The sequence below is a fragment of the Sus scrofa genome, chromosome 1 (assembly GCF_054392235.1).
Source record: "Sus scrofa isolate SSC_HxYL_T2T_F1_AM1 chromosome 1, Sscrofa_HxYL_maternal_Yorkshire_Landrace_v2.0, whole genome shotgun sequence".
Taxonomy (NCBI): domain Eukaryota; kingdom Metazoa; phylum Chordata; class Mammalia; order Artiodactyla; family Suidae; genus Sus; species Sus scrofa.
Genome location: NC_139383.1, coordinates 12,556,461 through 12,580,390, shown reverse-complemented (window position 1 = coordinate 12,580,390; position 23,930 = coordinate 12,556,461). Strand labels below are relative to the sequence as shown.

General features: G+C 40.0%; 1 protein-coding gene across 1 annotated transcript in view; it reads right to left on the bottom strand.

Moving 5' to 3' along the window:
* The window catches only part of IPCEF1 (interaction protein for cytohesin exchange factors 1), a 162,160-nt gene that overhangs the window by 51,412 nt on the left and 86,818 nt on the right, over positions 1–23,930 (bottom strand). Inside the window, 3 exon segments of the mRNA NM_001445178.1 lie at positions 266–339; positions 22,148–22,317; positions 22,936–22,975. Coding sequence (NP_001432107.1) covers positions 266–339; positions 22,148–22,317; positions 22,936–22,975 — 284 coding nt within the window.

The window sequence follows — 23,930 nt, the reverse complement described above, 5'->3', positions numbered from 1 at the left end:
TCACTGGATCACAGGCACAGTCCTTAACAGCATGCCATGCCAGGGCTCGGTGGGGTTTTAAAATCCATCTGCTCCACCCAATGAAATTCCAGAAAACAAGAGGTTAAAAGCTTCTGTTATCATTTGGAGTACCACCCTATAAAGTCAAAATTCTCAGATATTTGAATGTCACTATCGTTAACTTCCAAATCACCCTATCACTTGAGGAACATGATAAAGGAGTTATCCTGGCTCAGAGTTTTGCAGAAAATGATAGAGAACTTACTGCTTTTTCTTGCATTCAGACGCCCTCTCTACAGTGAAATCAGGCAGGTTGACAAATCCATCAGCTTTCTCTGCCTGAAACAAATACACACCACAAACATGAATAAATGTGTCAATGGCAGCAGTTTCCTTATTGAGATCATATATGTTGAAGAGAAGCAGTATAAACGAAATGGAAGCGTATCAAAAGATACCTTTCCAATCAGCTTTGGACTTATCCCAGATGCACATTTTATAAGGAAAAAAATGATATGCTGATAAATTATCCAGAATCTTTCCCTGAGAAATAGCATGACACAGTTTAGGGACAGCCCTTGTATGGCACACATAGGACCTTCCCAACTTATCCTCCTCCAGGCAAATATCAGAGAGAACCTATCAGAGCTCTACTTCCTGCTGAGCCCACAACCATCCTCAGCATCTTTCTCAAGCTACTTCTCTAGTGAGCCACAGGCACAGATAATGGACCCAATTAGCACCCTATTATATGGTAAACAGAAGCCTAACTCTGGAGTCAGCAAATCAAGGTTCTTATCACAGACCTACCACTTACCAGTTGTTATAAGAATTAAATGAGCTCAGACAAATAAAACACTTAACAGATATTCAACAAACACTATTTCCTCTCCCAAGTCTTTAGGCAGTTCCTTGGGGATTAACTCACAGAGCCATGTCTTGGGAAACCCTGGTTCCCTAGTCACTTCCTAAGGGTCTTTCTATAAAGGAAAAACTGTGGAGGAAAATAGCACTTTTAAGGCATGAACGCCACTTTAAAACATCAAAATTTTTATAGAAAATGTAACATTGCTTCACTTCTCTAAGAATGTCTTATTCTTTTCTCTATGAATAAAATTTAAGTGGACCACAAGGAGGCTGGATTGTCATAGACAGAACTCGAGTCTTTCATCTCTTGAGTGGAGAAATACAATCCACGAGATTACCATAAATGAGTCTGTGGTTATTGGTGATGAGTAAAAATTGATTTTTTATTTTGTTGTGTTTTTGGCTGCATCTGCGGCATGCGGAAGTTCCCCGGGCCAGAGAGCAAACCTGCACCACAGCAGTGAAAACACTGGATCCTTAACCTGCTGAGCCATGTCGGAGCTCTGGTAAAAATTGATTTTGAAAATACAATCTTAATTTATAAGGTCAGTTACCTACTAAGTTAGCACCATGGGTGCTCATCATTCACTTCTTCATCTGCGTTTCTCTCCCTTACGGCCAATGAGAGTGCAACTTGCACTCTTTGCTCGGAAAAATTACACGGCAAACCTTCCAACCCGAGGCTTGTCCTGTCTTCTCGCCTCTCAAGTCAACTTATCTAAACTCTTCGCTTGAAGTGCTTTCTTTTTATAAGGCTCAAAACTCAATTTCAAAAGTCATTTCCTTCTTTAAAAATTATACGTGTTTTTTCTTTCAACTTATCTATTTTTTGCTGAGCTGCTTAATTACCAGATGGTGATGTCACCAATCCTATCTCAAAGAGAATGTGAAGTACTTGAAGAGCATAGACTGGGTAAGTCAATTTTCCTACAATGCACAGTGCTTCTTGTGGATTCAGCATTATACAAAAGTATAGTTTTGAAAAACTATGTTAGGCTCCATCAGTCCTACTCTTAGATACATAACCCCAAAAGAAGTGAAAACGGTACTCAAATAAATACACGTACGTGCCTGTTCACAACAGCATTATTCACAGTGACCAAAAGGTGGAAACAGTCCAAATGCCCATCAGCAGATAAACGAGTGGTTGTGTAGCCATACAATGGAATATTATTCAGCCATGAAAACAAAGGATGTACTGATATAGGCTACAACGTGGATGAACCCCAGAACATTATGCAAAGTGAAAGAAGTTAGACACAAAAGATGATGTATGGTGCGATTCATTTATACAAAATATCCATAATAAATAAACCCATAGAGACCAAACACAGATTAGCAGTTGCTGGGGTCTGGGAAGAGTGGGGCGTAGGGAGTAACTGCTTAATGGGTATGAGTTTTCCTTTGCATGTGATGAAAATGATTTGGAACTAGATAGAGAAGGTGATTACAGGGCACTGTAAGGATATGAAATATTCCTGAACTGCTCATTCAAAAAAATGGGTAAATCTCATGTGAATTTCATCACAATCAAAAAAAAAAAAAAACTTTGTTATGCTAAGGTATTTCAATGTAAATTCATATAGTTATTTTAGAAAGAATAAAACAATTTATGGTCACCATTTGTTTCTACTTCCTTCCCTCATTCATTTCTATGCCCACTATTCCACAGGAAGGGTAGTTACCATGAACCCCAACGATTTTCATGTGGCTAAATCCCATCTACACTTTTCAGCCCTCACTTACCTGAACTCTCGGAATTGACAGTACAGTCCATCCATGCCCCAGCCCCGAAATGCCTCATAACTTGCTTTTCTGACGACATATTTTTGCACCCACCCTTCTCTAATTATTCCTTGTTTTCTTTCATATGGTCTTCTTCTCCAACCTGTCTCTTAAATCTCAGGATTTTCCAGGTTTCTAACCACAGACCTACTCTCTTCTCATTCCAATACTCTCTGTAGGGGTGCATACACACTGCCATGGCTGCATGTATAACCATTGTGCATGCATCCAAAACCTATACCTAAACTCATTTCAATTCTGGTGCTCCTGTCCCAAGATCCAAGTGCCTAGTGTACCTAATTCGATGGCTATTCCACAGGTTCCCTGTTACGGACCCAATATCTGTGCCTCTCCCCATCACACATTCATATGTTGAAGCCCTAAACTCCAATGTGATGACATTTGGAGGTGGGGCCTTTGAGCAGTCATTAGGTTTAGATGACGTCATAAGGGTGAAGCCCCTATGATGGTATTGGTGCTCCTCTAAGAACAGGAAGAGACCTGCTCCTCCCTACTCCTCCTCCATCTAAAGATATGGCAAGAAAGCAGCTATCTCCAACCAGAAAGAAGTCCTACAGACTTGGAAGCCACCAGAAAACTTGATCTTGGACTTCCCAGCCTGCAGAATTCTCAGGAACAAATATTTGTTGTTTAAGCCACCCAGTCCATGGTATTTTGCTTTGGCATTGCAAACTAAGACTCTCCCCAAGAGTGACAGATCCAAAACCAAGCTCATTACCTTACTCCATAAAATGCCTGCTCCTCTTTCTCCTGTGTTCTCCTCTCCAATGAATGATATCACTTTCTATCCGGTTGCCCAAAAAAAGGGGAGTATGGAAGACATCTTTGACTCTGCAATCTTTTTCTCAGCATCCGTGAAAGTAATCTCTAAGCTGCATCTTTGCTACATCTGTCACAGCTCTTCAGTGCATCACTATCTACCACCTCCTTCAGATCACCTTTAATTTTGACCTGAATTAATGGAAAAGTCTTCTGAACCATTATCCTTCTCTGTAATTCTGTCTTTTCCTCCAATTTAGTGTCCAAGTCACAATTACAGCAAATCTTCACTGTCTGAACTTTTGTTTTTTAGGGCCACACTCATGGCATATGGAGGTTCCCAGGCTAGGGGTCTAATCGGATCTACAGCTGCTGGCCTACACCACAGCCACAGCAACACCAGATCCGAGCTGAGTCTGCAACCTACACCATAGCTCAAGGCAACACCAGATCCTTAACCCACTGAGCAAGGCCAGAGATCAAACCCACAACCTCATGGTTCCTAGTTGGATTCACTTCTGCTGAGCCATGACCAGAACTCCATGTCTGAACTTTTTAAATTAAATCCCTGCATGGTTCTCAACTGCTTTTTGATAAAGTCTAAATGCCTTAGCAGTGCATAAAAGTGCCTTCCTGATCAATCCCTGCTTAATTATACCCTATCATCTCCTCAGGTGTCCCCATTCCTTACTCAACCAAAAGTAAGCTGCCTCAAAAAATTAAAACACAGAAAAAACAAAACTTCCATTAAGCTGAATTAGAATTGACAACCAATTTATAGCATTATTAGCCTCTAGACAATTTATTTTCAGTTTAAGAAGCCCATCTTAAATGATAACAAGTCAATCAACAAACAACTAAACACAGATATATGTAAGAAATGAGTTTTAATCTTCATTTGAATGGATTCCTTTCCTCCAAAATGGAAAAGGCTGAGAGTCCTTTAAATAAGAGCCGAAATAAACTTGAGTAAAGGACACCTTAGTGTTTCCCCAGTAAATCTTTCCTTTGTGAGCAAAGGCCCTTTTCATTGTACCTAAGACATTCAGGCTGTATTCAAAATCACAGGCAACTGCGTCAAAAACTGTCTTTGCTTATTTGACTTGCAAAAAAGACCTCAAAAATGACAATCACACTGGAAAAACCCTAAGGAAATGACAGTTTTCTCCTCTTCCTCCTCCTTTCCCTCCTCCCACCCTCTCAGATCCCTTGTTCCTTATTTCATTAACTAAAAATAATTTTCTCAAATGGCATCCTTCCTCTTCAATAATTCCCAACTTTCTGAAAAGTTACTTGAAAATTCTGCATTGGTACCTGCAATTTTCTCTCTGAATTCTCCATGCAATAAAAATCTTACTCTCTTGCCAGAAGTATCAAACCATCCTTTGGCCATTGTGCAAACTTGTCTTACCAAATACAGTCTTAAATTCTGAAGCAAGACACTGCTTTTAAACTTTGTGATAGGATATCCTACAATCTCAAAGCTGTTCCTCCTGTATCCATCCATCCATCCACTTTTCCCAGCATCTCTGATTTTGTTCATCTCAGCGGAGTTTCATCTGCACTTGGTGTATTATTTGGCAGCATTAAACACACATTTTTATCAAAACTGTTAGCGTTATACAGTTATTTATTCAACAAATAATTACTGAGTATCTTTTCTTTGTGTCAGGTTCATGTCTGCTATTTGGGCTACATCAGCAGACAAGAGAGATCTCATCTATCAAGGAGAAAAGAGATAATAGCTCAACACATGGGTGCACAACCTACAAAGCACAATGTAGGCAATGATGTCTATGAAGCAAAGCCAAGTTGATCTGGGTAAAGGGATGCTAATTACAAGCAGGGCAGGATGCCTTCTGCTCCTACTGCCCTTCCTCCCTCACTTCCCTAGATGTGTCTCCATGAATCATCACAAGTATGACCTTCTCCAAAACATTTCCCTGCTCCTTTGAGCCTGGAATTTGTACCCTTCTCTTTATGCCCAGTATCAGTGATGGACTTTGCTTCCCATACTTCTCTTACTGTATTTAGTTATCTAGCAGTTTCTCTATTTCTCCAACAAACTGTAAGCACCTTGAAGGAAATAATTTTGTCATTTACAGCTATATAATTATTCTTGGGACAAGGAAGGTGTTCAACACTGGAAATAAAGAAATGAGTTTTATGAATGACTAAATGACAGAAACATGGTCTTTTTCCTCTGACAATAAAAAATGTGCTAAAATGAGATGCAGAAACCACTTTGGAAAAAAGTTTGGTGTTTCTAAACAATATAAACATATAATTAACACACAACCCAGAAATTCTATTCTTAGGTATCAAATCAAGAGAAATGAAAGCATAAACCCACACAGAAATTTGCATGCATATATTTATAGCAGCATTATTCATAATAGCCAAAAACTGGAAACAATCTAAATATCCATCAACTGGTAAATAATAGTGTGGGATATACTTACAGTGGAATATTGTTTAGTGAACAACTGATGCGTGCTAAAACATGGAAGAATCTTGAAAACCTAATGCTAAGTAAAAGGCGGACATAAGAAACCACCTAATATTACATGATTCCTTTATATAAAATGTAGAGAAAAGGCAAATCTATAGAGCCAGAAAGCTGAATAGTGGTTGTCTGGAGTTGAAGGTAGGAATGGAAATTGACTGTAAATAGGCATAAAGGATTTTCATCATCATTTTATATGATGAAAATGATTTAAAGCTGATTTATTAGGATGGCTCATCACAATAAATTTAACAAAAATTATTGAATTATAAATTTGAATAGGGTGATTTTTATGATAGGTAAAATATATTTCAATAAAGCTGTTTTTAAAAACATGAGATACATGATATGTTTGGGGAGTGAAAAAAAAAAATCTATGAATGAAAGCTCTCCTGTTTGGCTATCAGAAAGACCTGAAAGAAGGTAAAATATGAGTCCTCTGATGATCCTGTTGATAAGTCAATATGATCTGTTCAAACTTAACACAGAAAATTGGGTTAATATTTCTTATTTGCTTCAATTTGGAACTACAGAAATGTTTGAGTCAAAAGTATTTTACATAGAATTTGCCACACTCAGACATATACTTTAAAAATTAATTAAAAGAGGACATCAAATTTTAATATTTAAATGCAAAATAAGTGTTTATTGCCATCAATACAGTTTGGCTTTTTCCACTACAAAACCTTGCAAAATAGGCAAAATCACTTATTAGGGATCTACGTATGTCAGAACTATAGAAGAGCAAACCTAGAAAAATGAGTGATATATGTATTTCAGAGACTAAGTAGGTCAAAGAAGACCAAACCAGAAACAAATGAAGTACAATACAGGGAATTATTGTGTACTTCATAGTTAAAAATAAAAAGCAGAATTATATCTCTATTCTTAGTGGAATCCCATTTCCTTGATTTTAAGAAACCAGATTTTTTTACACTTCAATAATTCTGAAATCAAGAGGCACCTTAGAATCTAAATGTATATTTCATTGTATCATTCCCCCCAAAAAATCCAGTTATTAAATAAATTATAGGTCTTCAGATGAATAGAATCTTAAATTCAAGGGAAAATAAGTTTAAAAATATAGGCTTCTTTGTAATATGCTTTTGCATTTATGCGTGAATATGGGTTTAACATTCTTGGAATTACTTTAAATAAATTTAAGTGAAGTTACCCAATGAATATCAGAATCAGGAGAAGCTGCAAAATTCCATTTCTCCAAAGAAATCTGTAATTTGCTCAGTTCTGCCCTGACACCTAGAGAAATCTGAATTAAATCCTCTAAAATACAAGGTAAAAATAAATTGAGATGAAAGAAAAGAAAAGATGAAATCAATTTTTAAAGTTCTACTTCTACGGAGAAATAGTCATTCCACACACTGTTGGTGGTAATGCAAAATGGAACCCAGTGGAAGGAAAGTGAGCAGTAATTAGCAAAAATGCACTTACCCTTTGACCCAGAAATTCCACTTCTGGGATCTGTCCCAAATACAAATATGTGGAGTGGCAGAGGCACTGCAACATTATTTGCAGAATAGAAGATGGTAAAGGATCCAAATGTTTATCTTCCAAGGACAGTTGAACAAACTAAGGCATAGGCATGCAGTGAACAACCATGAAAAAGGACACAGATGCATGCAGAGTAATCTCCACAACCAAGCAAGAGAAATAGTAAGTACAGTACAATGGATACAGTATGCTATTTTGTGTAAGCAAAGAGAGATAGAATATGCCTCAGTATACATACTTGCCTACATTTGTAAAAAGAAACAGTAGAAAAATAAAACAAAAACAAACAAAGGGCAGAAAGAGGGTAGAGGAACAGGCATGAAAGCAAGACTTAACCTGGTTGTAATTTGTTACATAGTTTTGACTTTGGAATTGGGTAAACGATTTTTATGAAAAAATGAATAAACCAAAACAAACAAAAAAGAAGCAGTTGACAAAATTATAAACAAATAGAGACAAATGAGCCAGACGGAATATAAACGTGGTGACATAACCCCGCACGAGTGATAATTACGCCAAGGGGACTTGGAGCACAGAATCTGAACTATAATTAGTGGACTGCAGTCAAGAGCTTTTAGTCGTGACATTGCCATTATTTTTAGATAGTTTTAATAGCTTTTCTTCCCCTCAAAAAATTGCCTGAAATCCAAAGCATTCCTCCTTCTCACCAGATAATAGACCATGTGATGCTGCTTTGCTCTGATAAGCAACTCGACTTCCTCTTCCTTTCAGGAAAGAACTTCAGAAGATTATACACCAAGGCAATTTCCATTCTACAAGTATTACCTGGGCCTGCAGGCAGAGAGCTAAGCTTATTAGCACTGGACTCTGACAAGCACTGCAAGGGAAGAGGGAACAAAGATCTTTTGTTTCGTTTTGTCTTGTTTTGTTTCTTCCCCACTTCAGAAGAAGTCCTGGCAGTGAGAATGCTAGAAACCCTTTTAAGAAATACAATCACAATAATCTTGAGTAACATCTAATAATACCGAACACTTATTCAGTGCTAAGCAAGATGCCATCTAGGTACTATCATCTTAGCCTTTAGAGGAAAATGAATCCTGTGTAAGTGTCAGAATTTATGAAATGTAACAGTTTTTAACCTAGACAGCAAAGCAGGCTGGCATTATAAAATAGAAAAGTTCTATGATGTCCTTCGAGTGACAAAACTCAGACCAGAACCCAGAAGTCGGTTAAAAGATTCTAAACAAGAATTTCTTCACTCTCACCCAGGATCTGAACTAGAAGAAAAAACTGCAATTGATGGATAGCCGGGAAGAAAGAACCCTGGATTTGGAGGCAGCATATCTGGAAACAAGCTACTTTCTGTGTAGTTTAAGCAGAGCACTTAACCTCTAGGATTGGCATCCACGAGGTGGATCCAAGCAGCATCTCAAGGCTGGCCAGAGCTAACATGAATCTATGTAATACCGTAACATCGTCAGCGCTCTACCTAATTTAAGACTGCATTATTAACGATAAGAACTCGGGAAAGAAATGGAAAGAAAGTGAAAAAAGAAGGAAGGACCCAGAAAGACAAAGGTGAATTAAATAAGGTTTTCATTCCGTCCACGGTCAGCTGCGCCTTCTGAATAGCTGTTTCTTTGTCTTCTCTGAGTCAGATTAATCGCTGTAAAAAATATTTTGACTTCTCTGGAGAATGATAATGCTAGCCAACTCACTATAGCCTTCATACATTCTCTGGAGTCGGCTTTTCTTAAAATGATATTGCATTTGGGTTGATCTAGAATTACATTATGAATACAATGACATTTTAATCCAAAGGGACCTCTTCCAAATGCTGAGAAATAGATGTTCTTCCACAGAAAACACTGGGTAAATGTTCGTGACTAATAACCAGAAAAGCCTGGTTTCCTAAAACACACAGATTCCTGGCACGAGTATAAAAATGGATTGAAGCTGTTGATGGCTCTGAAGAGGCTGAGGCTCCAACAGGCGGAGAGCAAAGGGGCTCTGGAAGGAAGCAGACCCCTTGTAGCGGATGCTGTGGTGACCCAGCCGCCTGCCCTCATCCTGATCACCTGCCGTTCACTAGCCAGACTTCACTGCCAGCCTTGCACCTCTCGTGGGAAGGCTTCTCTGGCTGCCTGCTTCCACGTCCACCTGGGAAGAGGTGCTCAGGAATCCCTGTCCCCAGGACAAGCCTTCAGCCAGTGACCCAGGCAGAGGGACCCACCGTCCTAATTTTCTCACCTCCGGAGACCTTTATCCACCCTTTCTCACTTCTTCATTCCCTTTTCAAGTATTTCCGGTATCACTTCCCAAATAAAGGACTTGCACCCAAATTCTCTTCTCAGGCTCTGCTTCTGGGAAACCCAAACCAAGATGCTGTCCCTCTCACAGAAAATGTGCCTACTCACGGGTCCTGCACACGAACAGCGCATCTGCTCAGCACTAAAGGCCTCTTTATTATCTCCTTTTTAAAAATCACCTGAGCATATATGACTACCTCAATATCATATTAGGTCATATGTAAGTGGTGACCAAGAAGAGCCTGGCATCTGACTCGATGATTTGTAAATGAGCTCTCCTAGCTAGCCATTCTTACTTGCATCCTTCCATTCTCTCCCTGTGAGATCATATTTTAAACAAAGTTTACTAGTGAACTCTCTGGTCGTGTGACATACAAAGATAGCCATTATCTTCTAAAATATCTGCTGGTCTATGGCCATACCACCCTGAACACACCTGCTCTCGTCTGAAATATCTTCTGAAGTATCATTTTCAAAAACAATTAAGATGGAAACCTTCATGTAAAAGAATTTTTGGCATATAAAACCCTCCCCATGGGCACAAGCCTTAGCATACAAGGCCATGCATGACCTGCCCCATCCAGTCTCATCTTCCACCAGTCTTCCAGAAGCCTTAAAACCCTAGAGATCCTATCACCTTCCTCTTCTAAGAGTGGGTCTCTTTAGCAACATGGGCAGAAAAAAAAGGAAAAAAGCAGTATATAAGATGGAAAAGTTTTAAATAAATAGGAAGGAATTTTATTAAATCTCACTATTACAGAATAAATTACATCTCTTGCTTCCCAATAAATTTCATCTAGTATCTATGGTTAGATCAGGAGTAAGTTAAAAGCAAGTAGAAGAATATAATTTAAGAAAAATTAAAATCTGGTGCATATGCTTCCACTATTAGAAACTCAGGAGAAATAAAAAATAACTTTAGTTCTTGCAAAATCACAGTAGAGAACATAATTGCACCTTCACACAGTGCATATTAAACCTTCCAATACTTTAGACACTTTCAAATCTCTTCAGACTTTTTTCCTGAGTTTCACGAGTGCCATTAAGGTACTACTCAGCCACAACAAAACAACCCCAAATGGGGAAAGATACTTTTCCAAAGATATATTAGTGGCCAAAAGGCACATGAAAGAGGTTCACGGTACCTAAATCATTAGGGAAATGCAAATCAAAACCACAATGAGACACTACCCCACACTCACTAGTACGGCTAACTATCCAAAAAAAAAAAAAAAAAAAAGAATAACAACAACAACAAAAAGGACATAACAAATGCTAGTGAGAATGCAGAGAAAAGACAACTTTTGTGCACCTTTGATGGGAATGTAAAATGGTCACCAGATAGAATCAGCACGGCAGGTCCTCAAAGAATTACAAATAGGATTAGCATATGACCCAGTAATTAGCCTTAAAAAGGAAGGACATTCTAACACATGACACAATGAACCCTGAAGACAGTATGCTCAGTGAAACAAGTGAGTCCCAAAAGGACAAATACTGCTTGATTCCAAAGATACGGGCTGCCAGAGAAGTCACATTTTGTAAAGACAAAGTAGAATGGTCGTTGCCAGGAATGGAGGGAAGAAGGAACAGTGAGTTATTGTTTAGGGAGGACAGTGTTGCAGTTTTGTAAGATGATAAGAGTCCTGGAGACGGTTGCAGAACAATGTGACTGTGCTTAAGAATGCCACTGATCTGTACCCTTAAAGATGGTTAAGATGGGAAATGTCGTGTTATGTGGAGGTCTCCGCGGTTTTTCAAAAATAAATTTTAAGCAATGTTAAGATACTACTCTGAAAAGCATTCTTTGTCAGTGAAGGATGAGAATGCATTTGCCACAGTAGGTTTCATCGGGCTCCACCTCCGTGATGAGCACATGCTGTCCGCGAGCACCGCCTCCTTCCCAGGGCATAGCCCGCTATGCGCGGTCCTGCTCAGCAGGAAGGAGAAGGCCCAGAGAGAGTGGGCAGTTGGCCTTAGCTGTCAAGGGGCTGCAGCATCAGCGTAGCACCCGTCCTCCTGAGTCTGAACCCAGGGACATCCTCAACTAGAGCCTGTCATTTCCCTGTGTCCTCTTTGAAGATATTGTTTCAAACAAGTTCTAAATTCTGATTCCTTTAAAAACAAATCAGTACATACATATATATATATATATAATATGTATACCATATATATATAAATTAGTGGTATGTGTGTATATATATATATATCATATATACATAAAGCGTTTTATATTTCCACTACATAGCTTCTTTTCAAATGTTCTTGAAACATGCTTTATGGGAGTCTAAACACAGCAGAACGATGCCAGATGAATTTATCAGTTAGCTTGTCTACAGAAGCAGCTGGGCCCTTGGCCCTTAAAAAGCTTGCTCCAGAGGGATGGTAAATCTTCCAATAAAGACGTCTCAGGAAAATGCTCACATCTAACCAAAAGTTCAGCTCATCCCATGGGCCACTTCTCAGGCTATCGCTTGGAAAATTCATGCACAACCTCCGTCACTAAACCACGTGTTACTTCATCTCCTCCTCCAGGTTAGGAACTACTGTCCTACAGAGCCCCCCAGAGAGCCTCCTAATTCACTTTTCTGTTTCATGGCTTAAAGTCACCCTTTACACAGGGTCAGCAGGTATACTTTTAGAATCTCCAACGCATGATAGCCATGCCCTCCCCTCCGCAAAAAAAATTCCTGCTGTTTGAAAATCCTCAGCACAAGTCTTCCACATCCTAAAACCAAAACAGTGTGCAAGCACATTTCATCTAAAGAACAGGAGTTCCCATTGTGGCTCAGCAGGTAAAGAGCCTGACATAGTGTCCATGAAGATGCAGGTTCGATCCCGGGCCCTGCTCAGTGAGTTAAAGATCCAGCATTGCCACAAGCTATGGCATAGGTCGCAGTTGCAGCTGGGATCCAGGGTTGCTGGGGCCGTGGCATAGGCCTGACGCTGCAGCTTCAATTCAGCCCCTAACCTGGGAACTTCCGTGTGCCGCAGGTGCAGTCGTTAAAAAAAAAAAGAGAGAGTGAGAGTATATAAAATTGCCTTTATTCATATCTATTCCTGGTGATTTTTTAAATATTGCCTTAATATGCATTTGACCTTCTCGAAATCACTCTGAATTATGTAGGGGTAGCATTCTTGGTCAAAGTGTACTTGTCAGAAAATGGAAGCATACAAAGTTACATCACCGACCTAGGACAGTGCAATTTAGTAGAAAAGGGCAGGACTAGAATCCCAGTGACATTTGTCCTTTACATCATGCTGGCAAAACCCACCTTCCTGCCTTCTTGCTTAATAGAATGACTGCGTTACATATACACACACCTCCATCAATTACATTATAGACACCAATAATTATAGAAACACGCATATAGTAAACACACATACAAATATAAATAGTTGCTTTATAGTCAATTTAGTATGTGTGTGCTTGTCTATTCTATTAGCTAGAAAGGATTTTAACATAACAGGATTTCTACCCTCAAATTCTAGGTACTGATAAGCTACGATATATCCACATGAAAATATGTTGATAATGTATTTTCTCAGTGGGAAGATCAAGTTACAATTTCATGCACAGGATAATTTTCTTTTTGGAAAACATAATGAAAGGTTTGGAAGCCCATACATACACCGAAACGTTTACAGTGATCACATCAAGGTGGTTAGATCATGACTCATTTAAATAAGTAAATGATCTGAATAGCCTGCTGGCCTCTATATTGATCAGCTATTTTAAACAATTTTCTTTTTTGGCCAAGCCCACGGCAGGTGGAAGTTCCAAGGCCAGGGATCAAACCCATGCCACAGCAGGAGCCAGGGCCACAGCAGTCACACCACCAAAGCCTTAACCTGCTAAGCCACCAGGGAACTCTAAAGCACTTTCTTAATTATTTAAGGTATTTTTAAAAATTATTTAGGAGTTCCCGTTGGGCTCAGCTGGTTAAGAACCCAATATATTGTCCATGAGAACGCGGTCTCACGGACTTGCTCAGTGCGTCAGGGATCTGGCACTGCTGTAAGCTATGGCACAGGTCACAGATGCAGCACAGATCCGGTGTTGCTGTGGCTGTGGTGTAACCTGGCAGCTACAGCTCCAATTCAACTGGGAACTTCCATATGCCACAGGTGTGGCCATAAAAAGAAAAAAAATTATATAAATTTCCAAGAAGAAAGAAGCTGGATTCCACCAAAGACAAAGCAAGACAAAGGTTGTAGAAATGTCAAGAAAAGTGCCATGTTCGGCCCACCGCCCAGGGAGAGAGGGTAATGTCACATTCTCCTGACTGGGTATGTCAGTCTCCGCTGTGACCTCTGATAGAGCACGACCTGGGCCATTAACCCTGGTGTCCTCATTAACCCCTGAGCACACCGCTGCCTCCTAAGAAGAAATGAAAAATGTCACAGCCTCACTGTTTCACAATTACTTGTGAGAAGTTTGGAAAGAACCTAAGCGATTATTCCCACCCTGTGTGAATGAAGCAACATTTAGCAAATGTTTAGTGAATGTAGAAGTGATTCAAAAACAGCCTGCTTCAGTTCCTGACAGCCCTGGTCATAAAGATGTGGTGGGGAACCCTTATTTCAGAACTAACATTCTGGGGCCCACCAAGACAAATAAATGCCAGAATATGGTAATAGCATTGTAGACAACGAATAAATGAAACCAAACCAAACATCTGTTTAGAGATCTTCTCCCCATACCTGAAATTATAATGAGGGAAGTAACAGAATTTACAAAGTCCTCAGATCATTCCTGGGTTGAGATTTTCCAGTGGTACCTAAACAGTCCCGTTTACCCCTTCCACCCAGGTCATCATCTTGTGTAAACTGCTCACTGACAGCTCCTGAAAAAGAACTGCTGGGAGTTCCCGTTGTGGCGCAGTGGTTAACGAATCCACCTGGGAACCATGAGGTTGCGGGTTTGATCCCCGGCCTTCCTCAGTGGGTTCAGGATCCGGTGTTGCTGTGAGCTGTGGTGTGGGTTGCAGACACGGCTCGGATCCCGAGCTGCTGTGACTCTGGTGTAGGCCGGCGGCTACAGCTCTGCTTCGACCCCTAGCCTGGGCACCTCCATATGCTGGGGAGTGGCCCTAGAAAAGGCAAAGACAAAAAAAAAAAAAAAAAAAAAAAAAAGAATTGCTGCTCTTTTCCCCTGTGTAGACCTGTCATCCTTCGACGTGTCGTCCTTCCCAATACAAATTCTAGAAACACATGTTGGCAAAGAGTTCATCCATTTTACTTAAGTGGTTTGAATTGTCTTCACCGAAGTAACGTCTTTAAATATTGGAATTTTGTTCCAGATACACTCAGAAGCTGGTTGTTGGTTTAAAAAATGAACATAGAGATCAAATAAATTAGGAGCCCATAGTTCATAAATCATCTCATTTTGTAGAATTCTGGGACTATATCAGATGTTCAAAATCCTTTGATTAATTGATTTATATAATTAATTGATAATTAAGTAATGGTAATTAAGTAATAATGAGGTAATGGTCTCAAAAAATGACTGGTGCCTAATCCATGCCTACTGCTTTTAAGCTCCAGGGACCCAGGTTAAAACAGAAAGGTAAGGAATACACACCTCAGGTGTTTATGCTGTAGTGCGGAAAAGAAAAAAAGAATATAATAAGCTCTGATTGCAGTTTCATAAATTCCTACAGAATTTTTTTCACCTATGGTAAGCTCACGCAGACATTTTTCCAAAATCTATGCTAATGGGTGATTACCGCTAAAAGACGACTTAAATGTCTCTTTCAAAAGGAGAATTAACCCATTCCTTATATTTCTTATGCTGAAAAAAAGGTGCTCTATATTTGCTAAAACTTTCAGAACATGAAAGGAGATATTCTGGTGTTCAGGTAATGTTTTCTGCAAAAGTGTATTCTATTTAATCTCAAAGTTGATGAGGTCTTTGCTGTGGAGATTCTCCTAAGATCGATTCCAAGAAAATTCCTGCAAAATCTAAGATCTTTCAAAATTCACATAAAGTGCACATACAGCTAATACTGAAAACCTCTGATACTGGTCACAGTTACTTGAACCCACAGACAGGTGGAACCATTCAGACAGCAAGGACAATCACATTTGGGCAGGAAGGTTGGATTCTCAAAGAACTGAGAAGTCTGCATAATAGGTATTAAATCAGACATTAACCTACAAACCTCACCAGCTGACCAAATGTTTTTATGAAACAGAGTCGGTGATTGTTTTTCCATATGAGGCTCAGGGCCCCCTGGGCTCCCTTGAACTTTTGATGCAACAGCAAAAACGGCATCAACAAATGGTTATTTCACTACTAAAGAACCCAGGTTTCCAATAATTTTATACGAAGAAAGAATGTATGAAACTAAAACAAAATAAAAAATCTACGACGATGAGTCTAAATGAAATTCCACATTTTCAGCCACAAACTTCACACCTTGCCCTTTCTTATTGTATAGCGTGTCCCAAATTTTTAGTTTCCACTCTAGTTTGGGAGTTCATGTCTCAATACCTGCATTTTGTCACCATCTCCTAAGTGACCCTCTGAAAGCTCCTTTATTCTCCAACGCATCCTATTTATTACTTCCGGGTCAGTATTTTCACATGTCAATTTCATTAGATCATCTTCAGACAAGAATATGCAGTGGCTCCCTACTGCCTCCAGGATCAAATTCACATTCCTACCATGTGCCTTTGAGACCCCGTTTACCAGTCCTGGCCCACCTCTAAGTGAAGACAGCATGCAGACCCAGGAAATAGCCTGGCTTTGGTACTGGTAGAGCTTGTTTTTAATCCCAGCCCTGCCATTTACTCCTTAAGTGACTTTGAGCAAGTTATTTAAATTCTCTGAGCTTCATTAAACTCCCTTGGAAAATGGGAATAATAAAATCTCTCTTGTTGGGTTATTAAGAGAATTCAATATAATGCCTAACACAATGGGGTGGCACAGTTCATTTATATATTCATTCCTTTGGTCACATTAGTCCCCAGACTGGACTGTTTATCCCCCTACCCTTTATCTTTGAAAAAAAAAAAAATGCCTTCCAAAGAAGATCATAAGAGAATCTTCTCCATAAAGATTTTCTATATTCACTGTAACCCAGAGGAATCATATTCCTTTGATTCGTGAAAACTATGTTTATCTAGTAAAGAACGCTGGCTTCTTTGACCAAAGAAATTATTCAGCTTTGGAAAATGATAAAGAAAGGAAAAACCCACCTTCCTAGGTGGAAATGAAAGAGAACCTTTCAGGAATAAAAGTTGCTATGGCAGAACTTCCTCACATTCAGCCCCAAATATTTCCCTCACCCCTAGAATTTATAGAATTCATCTGTATTGCTCAATCTCAGTCATTTTTTTCACCAAGTTTTCTTTGATCATGTCTCTTAAGTAGATCTTTCTCCCTCTACCAGTTTATAAGCTCTTAACAGAGAGAAAAAATGTCATCTCTCTTATTTATTTTTAATTCTACACTTCCAAGAGCCCAAAATATTTTTAAGTCCTCAGTAAACACTAGTGGATGGATATGTAGGTGCATGGGTAGGTGGATGAATGGATGGATGGATGATAAACTTTTCATGTTGGGTTTACTTAAAAAGAGTTTTTTTCATATCTTTTCTCTGTAACTAGTATTAAACAGTGCTTTGTAATTAAAACTTAATTTGTTTAGGCAAATGCCTCCAAGTTGTATACCAGCATAATGCATATGTTCCCTTGATGTATTTTGATAGTTCACATATGCTCTTGGGTAATGTAAGAAAACACACCACTAAGATGCATAAATGCTCCCAGAGTAGAAACATTTAAAAACCTCATTGACTTTCAGTGAGTTATATAATGTAATAATATATATACTATTTTCCATATGATCTGTCTTGGGTAAAAATAAAATCCACAATATATTTCACAAGGAACGAAGCCAAATTTTAATTAAGAATTCTTAGAAAAGAAAAATAAGACATTATAGCAAAAGGAGGAAATCTAAAACCTTAAAACTTTAAGATAGTTTTAACAAATAAGCAGTAACATCTTAAGGACCCATCCTGTCATAGTTTCATAGTGACACGCCTGAAGGAAGACAATAATTCAGAATTTTGCTTCTCCTTCACCAGAAAGAAGGTATCCATCCCCAAAGTCACTCTCCAGGTGTGCCCGGAATCCAGGTGAAATGCTAAAGTGGAGGGAATTCCCTGGGAAACTTTCTTTCTCTCTTTCAACATTTCTTCGCCCAGCCCAGTGATCTTGATCTGTAAACCCTTGTTTTTAGCCACAGGCCATGGTTAGCAAGAATGGAATAAAATAAATTCTAATAAGGTGTTAGCAAAATGGGAGACGCTGAAGGGATCTATTTGGGACCCTGCGGCCCTTCTAGCAAATCTCAAATTGAAACTTGTTCTGTATTTTTAGGAATAGATATAGAGGTATTCCCTGGTGGCCTAGCAGTTCAGGATCTGGTATTGTCACTGCCGGGGCTCAGGCGACTGCTGTGGCGTGGGCTGATCCTTAGCCAGGAACTTCCACCTGCACACACACACAAAGAATGGACACGGAAATGTCTTTACTGGAAAATTATTTTGCGTCACAAGCAATCCTTATTCACCATCCCATTTCTCAAGATTCCTATGGATAAGGTAAATAGTGATATTCCTAAGTCTCCTTTATTTATAAAACCAACAAAAATTACTTGAGTGCCTAGTAAGTGTCAAACACCACACAAGACTCTAAAGATGTCCTGTGGTCCTGCTCCACAGAGATTATTATCAATTATGGAAAACAGCAAGTCTAAGAACATGCACAAAAGAGGAAGATAAATATAATTAGTATAGGCTATATGGGAGCGGACGAGGAGGCCTAATTTAGGTCAGAGGAAAAGTAAGGAAAACCAAGAAGCTGAGCTACTTAAACTAACATTTGACTTATGAGGAAGAATAAGCTTGATGGAATTGAGTGGGAGAAAACTATAGGGCTGGGAGACCAAGGGTTTTCTGAGCAGAAAAACAGCACATGCGAAGGATTAAGGAGAGCCAGTATACATGATATGAATAAGGAATTAAAAGAAGTTCTGTAGTTGAAGCTTGGGTGGAGGTGGGGAGGCTGGGGAAGTAAGAGAGAGACAGGGCAGGAGACCTTCCGGAGCCAGGAAATGAATTTCTACTTTATCCTAGAAGCAGGGGAAAACAACTGTGTGGATTTAACGCCAGGATCTTGAACAGCCTGGATTTTTAAGGCTGTTCAACTTGAATATGGTTTTATAAGACTTGGCATAATTTTCTGTATGCTGCATCACATTCTACACACATAAGATGGGGTGTGAAAAATGGTAGGGGGAATGTCTGAACTTGACCTTTCTCAAGGAAATTTGGGTAGCACTTCTGAAAGCAGCAAAGAGTTGGTGGAAGAGGGGGATACACCCTGCATCAGTTACTAGGTAACAACAATAATAAAACACTGGGAGAGGTGAGGGGTTCCAGAGGTTGTATCAGGGACCAAGAGAGACAAGCAAAGGGATCTTTGTACTTTCACATAAGGACTGCCCCACATTTCATTTCTAGGGTTGTTCTCTCTGAACTCCCCTGAAGACAGATGACAGGGCCATTGAACCACGTCGTTTATTCTGGTCCCAGCTATGGGGTCAGGTTGGCAACTACCCCCGGGGAGGAGTCAAAAAGGCTGAAGGGGGTCTGATTCCCCCCACGTAGGACTTGGCTCACATGGGACAAAGTACACCAGCTCTCTGAGTCTCAGCCTTCCCAACTTTCAGCACTTGGTGACAATTAACACCTTGGGGGGTCTTTTCGAGGAGTTAAAAAGAGCATGTGTGAAAGGCACCCAGATTCTCCTTTGGCCTACCAAGGTGTTGAGTGAGAGGGGGCTCCAGCTATGATGCTGACAGCTCCATCACTACATATAAGACAGAACTGGAAACCGGGAAGGGAGAGGAGAAGGAAGTTTGCTCCTTAGGCAAAAGTGCCTTGGGAGCTTCTTCGCTGAATCTGAATTCCTTGAGCGGCAGGAAGTAAATAAATGGTCTCAGCTTGAAGGTATGTGTTTGGCTCTTATTTCACAGTTGACATTCTCACAGATAGCAAGGATATGACTGTTAATTAAGTATTCACTGAGTAGCCTTTTTTTTCTCCACAACACACACATAATTAAGATGTCAGGGTGTGTTTTGGGAGCGAGAGTATTGCTCTGCAGCTCAGAGTCATAGAATTAGAGAGTTGAAAGTGTCCCTCTGTTACATACCACTGGTTTAATAGGATAATACTGGGGCCAGGTAACAGTAAACTTATTTTCCATTCACTGTTGCTAATCTAATCCCATTCGAGTCCATGACTTGCCACCTGACTGTTGCTTTGATGTGTCTGCATGAAAGCAAGCCAGGACAGGGGCGCCCGAGGGGTCTCAAGCTTCCTCCTTGTCCTCTTTTGAATCTAGTCTCAGTCAACAGCGTTGCTCCCTGTGGAAGCCTGAGATCCCTAACGCCTGAAAGAGGTAAATCATTGTTCCTCTAAGAGAAGCTTCAACCAAATGAACTGATGAAGCCACATAAGCCAAGTCTGTAGCTCTCTGCGGTTCAGAGAGGACTCTCAATTCGATGAAGACACAGATGGCACCCAGACACATTTGGGGACTAATGTGATGGGATGAGGAAATCAAGGGCATGCTTATAATCTGAGCTTTGTCACTTCCCACAGATGTGCCACGCTCCATCAGCACTCAATCCTTCCAACAGCTTGGGAAAGTTCCTAGAGAGCTATTAAAAGATAAATCAGCAAGCCCTCTCATTTCACGAAAGATGCAGGCTATCACTTGCCACAAGTAACCAAAAGCAAGAGCCTAAAGTATTATAAATGAAAGAAATTTATATTCGCCTCAATTAATTAATCTTTTTATGGAAGGAAGTTGTACTTGCTTAAGAAAGATCCCTCAGGCTAGAAGGTGAGACCTCACCCCCAGGTTGCCTTCATTTGCATAAAACTATTCCATGCGAGACAAGATGATGAATGTATCCAGCAGGGAAGAAGAAAAGAGAGAAAAAAGGAGATGGTGGAAGACTCCGCAAGGTGGTATTTTCTTGTGGCCCTCCAAAAATATTTGATAAAGTTGTTAAAACTCACCAAAAGCTCAAAAAAAAAAACCATATTTTTATAAGACTCAGTGAAGAATGTGGTACCATGTGGCAGGTGAAACCAAAGCAATAATCTTGGCACAGAGAAGGGGGGAATAGAGAGAGAAGCAAAAGGGAGAATGTTTATTCCAGCGGCTGGAGTTGGAATTGGGGCCAGTTTAACCAAATTTTTACAGAACAGGTGCCTTGGGACATATGGGTACACAGCCTTTGATTAGTGGCCAGTGAATATAAGTGCATCTACTAAACATTTCTCCCACAAACTACACAGGGCACTTATTTCATCCTTGTACAGTTATATGCCCTAAAGCTCTGCTGCTTGAGAGTCAGGCATACACAAGTCATTTTAAAAGAATGGTGTCACGTAAAGAGAAGTTTTCTGGCTTATGGCATATTTAAGTAACTTCCCCTTAATAGGTTGAAGGACATCCGCTGCTGACCTTCATTCTACCACAAAGAGAAACTCAAGCTCTCCTGAGATCAGCAGTTGCTACTCTAGGTTAGGGACGAGAGTTCCTTCATCAAAAGTCTCTGCTTAAGAGTCAACAATACTGTCGTTTTCAGAATGTTTCAAGCCAGGAAAGATCCGCACGCCTTTTAACAATAACTTTATTTCTAGCCCTTTCAACAGAAAACTAGCCTGGGAAGCAGGCCACAAAAGGGTACTGCCTCTTACAGGATAAATGAGGCAACTTTCTTATCAAGGATTGACCAAGCATCAGAGGTTTAATGCCATCCCTGCACGTGCCAAAGACCCAAGAGACAGCTGTCACCCACACACCACCACACTCAGATGAGCAATTCCAGAATCAACCCACCTAATAAAGAAGGTCAGAGGCAAAGACGGTAATGAAGAAGGAGAAATGGAACAGCTTCTGTGGACTGAATCAGTTTACACCCTGAGCAGGTCTTCAAAGTTGAGTCCCTCTCTGTTTGGGGAGCGATCTGAGCAATGTCAAGTTCCCATGTCAAGTACTGTCCATGGAAATCCTGAAATGATTAGCAGCTCTCATGGAAGAGTCACATGAATAGGTCCAGAAATCCTCCTTCAATCAGGGTAGACATGTGGGCCCCCTCTCCACACAAAGATTAGTCAAGCAGGATGGTTTTCTCCGTTGTAGAGTCCAATCGAATCACCTACGTATCTGTTAGCCCAGAAACAGTTTCTGGAACTTATTTGCTCTGTTCACAGTCCCAGAAATTCAAATGATCTCTGCCATAGGCATCACCTGCTCCACAACGATCTCTCACCTACCCTTTGTTAGGCTGGGAAGGGGCAGGGGGCGGGGGGCGGCCGGGGGGGCAAGGACTCACCAACTGATTGCTGTACCAGTACAGTGACGATCCCTTCAGCACCACCCAGAACTTTTTCCATTTGTTGCCCAGGAAAGTTCCCTTTTCCTTTTTCTTATACAGCCACCCTTGGCAGTCGGCATGCCCGAGGTCTTTACATGATATCCTCCTCCGACTCATGCTGAAAAGACCTGCAACAGTTACATGAAAGGTAAGGACCATTGTACCCCGATGGATGAGACAGAGTGAAAGGTAACGGTTCATTGTTTACCTCCGGGAAGTTGGATTTTTCCAAGGTTTATGCAAAGTCCATGCCGGGAAAAAAAAAGCATCTATCCATTTTATTTTTAAACATTGATTTAGTGCTTGTAAGGGACAAGATGGGATCAAAGAAGCAAGGAGACTCACGTGCAAGTGTTAGTCTAAGAATATTCTTCAACAGTAGCAGAAAAAATGAAAACCGTGAGTCTGGCAGGCACATCACTGCACGGAGACAGCTTGTTTCAACAATAAGAGCTGTACTTATGCAACAGATGGGAAAGGGTTAATGCCCACCTAGAAACACAGCCACTTCCCCACTCTGTGCCAGTCTTGCTAAGCCCTATTGCATACCGCGGGGGATTAATCCAAATGAACAGCATGCCATCATTTCGTAAAATCGATCCAAAATAACCCCCCAATTAATCTGCCATCCACCCCCAGATATTAGCATTCAGACAGACCAAAACCTGATCCTAAAGAAGGCATCGGAGAGAAAACGACACTCAGCGCACACAAACAGGGGACAAAGAAACAAAAGATCTAATTACCTTGAGTTTTCTTTCTCTGCTTCCGACGCAAGGGAACCTGCTGGAAATGCAGGAAGGAAAGAAAAGAGGAAATTTCTGATTGTGTTGTAACATTTGTAAAAAGAGAAGGAGGGAGGAGGTGGCAGTGTTTATGAGCAGGATGGAAGCTAAAAAAAACTCTCCAAGCAGAGCTAAAGGGGAGCTCCTAGCTGAGGCACAAAATGTGCTAATGAGAATCAACATACATCCAGCTGCACCTGAAAAAAACTACGTAACACGGCATTTATCACTAATGTTTCCTGTTTCCACCCACAGGCAGCTTTCTCATACCACTGCAGTTAGGACAAGACAGGGTTCACTCGAGTTCTTAAAAATAATAAAATGTTTCCGCTTTTATTTATTTGGTGTGTGTGTGAAGAAAAAAAAATTTATGCCGTGCTTCTTTTTGTGCAATTTCTAAATAATAGCAATTGTTTAAATAAACCTGGAAGTTGATCACTGAGATCTCACAATACTACAGGTTCACATCAGGCTATTAAATTCCTGAACCTGCTACCCCATAGGGTTACATCTAAATCACATGAATTAAACATTCCAGAAAAAGAAATTCCACAACCTCTTTTGGTGAGATCTAAGTATTTATCAACCCTCCCTACCAGGGAATTTTTACTTACAACCAGATTTAAATTACTTATTGTCTATACGTATCTCTAAATATTTATCACAGGTTTCATGGAAGACATTAATTACCAATCTCTATTTGATACTAGCTCTTTAAATATTCAAATCAGACAAAAGACAATATCTCTGAAATATACATTTTCACAATACATTTTGAAGAATTCAGGTAAAATCATCAGACCAACAGCAAAAATCAAAAACAAAAAAAATCCTTTCAAGTTATTGTGTGTGTGTCTGTATGTGTCTGTGCGCGCTCAGAGAGACATTTTAGATTTAAAAACTTTAATTTTCTGGTCACAATATCTAAGCTGAATTTATCCAGGTTTAAATGACCC